Source organism: Etheostoma spectabile, chromosome 10 (assembly GCF_008692095.1).
Source record: "Etheostoma spectabile isolate EspeVRDwgs_2016 chromosome 10, UIUC_Espe_1.0, whole genome shotgun sequence".
In the NCBI taxonomy this organism is placed as follows: domain Eukaryota; kingdom Metazoa; phylum Chordata; class Actinopteri; order Perciformes; family Percidae; genus Etheostoma; species Etheostoma spectabile.
The window spans coordinates 14,414,975-14,418,511 of record NC_045742.1 but is presented as its reverse complement, the minus strand read 5'-3'; the positions used below and the strand labels follow the sequence as shown (position 1 = coordinate 14,418,511).

Sequence of the window (3,537 nt, the reverse complement as noted above, 5' to 3'; positions counted from 1 at the left end):
GTCTGCTGCTAGAACTCTGTGTGGTATTCATCTGGTCTCTAGTCTGAGCTGCTGTTAACTTACGATCTCTGAGGCTGGTGACTCAGATGAACTTATCCTCAGCAGCAGAGGTAACTCTTGGTCTTCTTTTCCTGGGGCGGTCCTCATGTGAGCCAGTTTCGTTGTAGCGCTTGATGGTTTTTGCGACTGCACTTGGGGACACATTCAAAGTTTTTTTAAATTTTCCTTACTGATTGACCGTCTTTTCTGAAAGTAATAATGGCCACTTGTTTCTCTTTACTTAGCTGATTGGTTCTTGCCATAATATGAATTCTAACTGTTGTCCAATAGGGCTGTCGGCTGTGTATCAACCTGACTTCTGCACAACACAACTGATGGTCCCAACTCCATTAATAAGGCAAGAAATTCCAATAATTAACCCTGACAAGGCACACCTGTGAAGTGAAAACCATTTCAGGTGACTACCTCATAAAGCTCATTGAGAAAACACCAAGGGTTGGCAGTACTATCAAAAAAACAAACATACAGTATCTTGACAAATGAAGTAAACCACTCGACAGACATACTGTCGATAAAGGCTTTATTTCTTTTTATCTACTGATGAAGGTCATAGCATATAATCAAAAGCCCCACAACAGCTAGTAAATGGATCTAGACCTTTTTCTCAAATGTCGTACATCAGTTTTGTTGAAACTTTGTTAGTATTTCATTTGTAAAATATAACAACTATGAAACTTATGAGCTGCCTTGGGTTTTACTTTCTTGATTTACGAATAAATGATTCATGTTACTTGTTATTACACTTGATCAAGAGGGTTGGTGCATTGCCCTGTGTCTTGAGTCCATTTTGTCTTACTGTGTGTGTAATTTTCAATTTTATTTTCAACAATTTCAACTCTCCAAAATGCAAAATGGAGCGGGTTCAGTTACAGAATAAACCTCCTCTGGTGAGCATTCTTACTTTATATGTATGCAAATAAACTCCGTCTCACCATCTGATTCGTTCATAGTAAAACTTTTTTCCCCCAGTGGACATATTTCTGTGCAGAATTTAAATAAGAGCCTTGCTGATTTGGCTTTCTGGTCTTGTGTTCAGCCGTTTTAGTGTTGTAGACTGTTGTCTTCCATGGTGAGAAGTGTAATGTTTAATGTTCGTTTGTTGAGCTTGGCTGACGGCATCAGTCGACTGGTATTGCTACAGAGACTCTGGAGACTCCAGTTCTAACAATAACATCGTCAACACCCTCTCTGGGAGGTAATACAGCACGGTGGTTAGTGACAGAAAGAACGACTGAAAAGGGGAGGAGACCTTACGAGTAAAGGAGGAGAGTTTAGAGCATGTTAACGACTGATTGGAAAGTTTCCTCTTTCTTCCAATCTCCCATCAGGCCCCCCTCTCCCCCTCTATCCCTCCCCTCCAGTCATCTATTTTGTCATCTATTCAGTCATCATTTTGTCTTTTCTTCGCTTGCTGTTTCCCCGGAGAGAAAGTGTGCGTGTGTGTGTGTGTGTTCGTCGGGTTTAGTCCCGCAAGGAGCCAATTAAAACGCAGACTTGGCCATGAGCATGAGAGCCAGATCTTTGGAGTGTGTGTTTAGATGTATGTTTGTGTGTGAATGTCATTGTGAGTGTGCGTGTGTGTGTGTTTTTTCTCAATTCATTCTTCTCCTCGCTCCCACCAGAAAACAAACACAACAGCTGCGAAAGGAGTAATACCTTGAGGAAATGGTAGGGAAAAATTGCCAATCATGCAGACACAAACACATAGGCACCTTGTCATGATGCTCATCCAAATACTCCCTCACAGTTGCCAACGCCTCGTGCACAGCCTGCTCCGGTGGATATCCTACATAAACAAAAATATACACACTGAATTTGCAAGAACAGGTCCATTGACAGATCTGTGTGTTTGTTTTAGCTCGTTTTCTGCGCTGTTATTCTTTTCCACTATCCTAACACTCTTTATGTTCTGTGAGACAGACATAACACTCTCGTTTCGAGGAGACAGATGAAGAAAGACTACAGTGCTTCTTCAATATTCATTCAGCGACTGAGACCTTTAAGTACTGGAAAATTATCCCCACTAATGGAAAAGTAACACAAAGGCAGTTCAAGTTCCTCAAATGCCCAATTGCTTATCCACAAACAAAAAAATACCGTGTGATTTTACATTAATTGTTCTATACATTAAAATGAGCAAATTAGCACTAAAAATGTTGCCTGATGCCAGGCAAACTTAGCCCCGCCTACAACATTTGAGGTCTGGAAGTTTGGTCTGCACTTGATCCGTTGTGGAGCAATTATGCTTCAACCAGAGCGGTTTGGACCAATGAAATTGTCAGGACAGGCTTTTTACAATGGACAGATGACAGTAACGTTATCAACCACGTCACCAAAAAGCGCTTGGGTTGAATTTGTTTACAACAAAGACGGCTACAGCTGGAGAATTGAGATGTGTAGATTCTGTTATAGAAGATTTCAAAAGCGCATTCATTTTAAAAGATAAACAGAGAACCGTGATCAAGGCATTTGTTGATTGGAAAGATGTTTTTGCTGTCCTGCCTACGGGATTTGGCAAAAGTTCATCACATGTCTCATTCTCCGTTATGCTGATTGGTTGTAGGTCTATCCAACTGAGTGCAGCGGCATTTTCTTTCCTGGTTTGGTTGAAACACGCCCCATAATTGCAGCCAGATGGAACAATATCAGACTCATATTCTGAGTAGAATCTGACTATGACGACATCAGGCTACTTAAAATGCATTGTTTCAGTATAAAAAAAAAAAAAACACTGCAAGAGATGTAATCTCTGAAACCGGGCCCATTATGTAACAATTTTACTGCTTAATGAAAAAAAAGCGGTTTGCCTTTCCATTACAAATATTAAAGGCAAATAGTCTTGTTCATCTGATGAATAAGCATCTTAAAAATTAATAAATGTGGTCCACCTATACAGTTGCGTTCACTTGCAGACTAGGGTAGACAATCATATACTTCTAATTCAAACAGCAAATGTGTTTTGAGTAAAACGTAATGCCATCCAGATTAACCTCAATCAATTTAAGACATTGACAAACAGATGAGGAAGACACTGATAACACGCTGAGTCAATCACAACTGTGGCCTTTTCCTCTCTCTAGCAACAAGGGTAAGCGTCGACAACTGGCCCTCACACTCAAAGCCACCCTGGGGAGTATTCAGGCACTATCCTTAACTCCCTCTCCTGCCAGTGTGAAGGGGGATTACAGTCAATCTGACACAATCTCCGGCCTAATCTATCTAAATCTGCTGGTCTTAATCCAAGGCCCTAATCTGAGAACCACCTCTGGGCTGCAAGAGATAATGTGACAAGTAGCACCGGGTGGCTCAGCAGGACTCTGGTTAAACAGAAAGACTGATACTAGAAACAAGCATGTGATGGAAAACACAGTCAGTGAGTACAGTGTATAAATACGGAAACAACGATAGGCCTGCATTGTTGTTGTTGGATTAAAGTAAAACAATGGAAAGGATGATTATGAGATATATATATATATA

The 3,537-nt window shown here is 40.7% G+C and overlaps 1 protein-coding gene across 3 annotated transcripts in view; it reads right to left on the bottom strand.

Moving 5' to 3' along the window:
* Positions 1-3,537, bottom strand: part of macrod1 (mono-ADP ribosylhydrolase 1) — a 102,315-nt gene that overhangs the window by 8,351 nt on the left and 90,427 nt on the right. For all 3 annotated transcript variants that reach the window (XM_032528281.1, XM_032528280.1, XM_032528279.1), the window contains one exon: positions 1,773-1,846. In XM_032528281.1, coding sequence (XP_032384172.1) covers positions 1,773-1,846 — 74 coding nt within the window. The remainder of the gene's footprint in view (positions 1-1,772; positions 1,847-3,537) is intronic.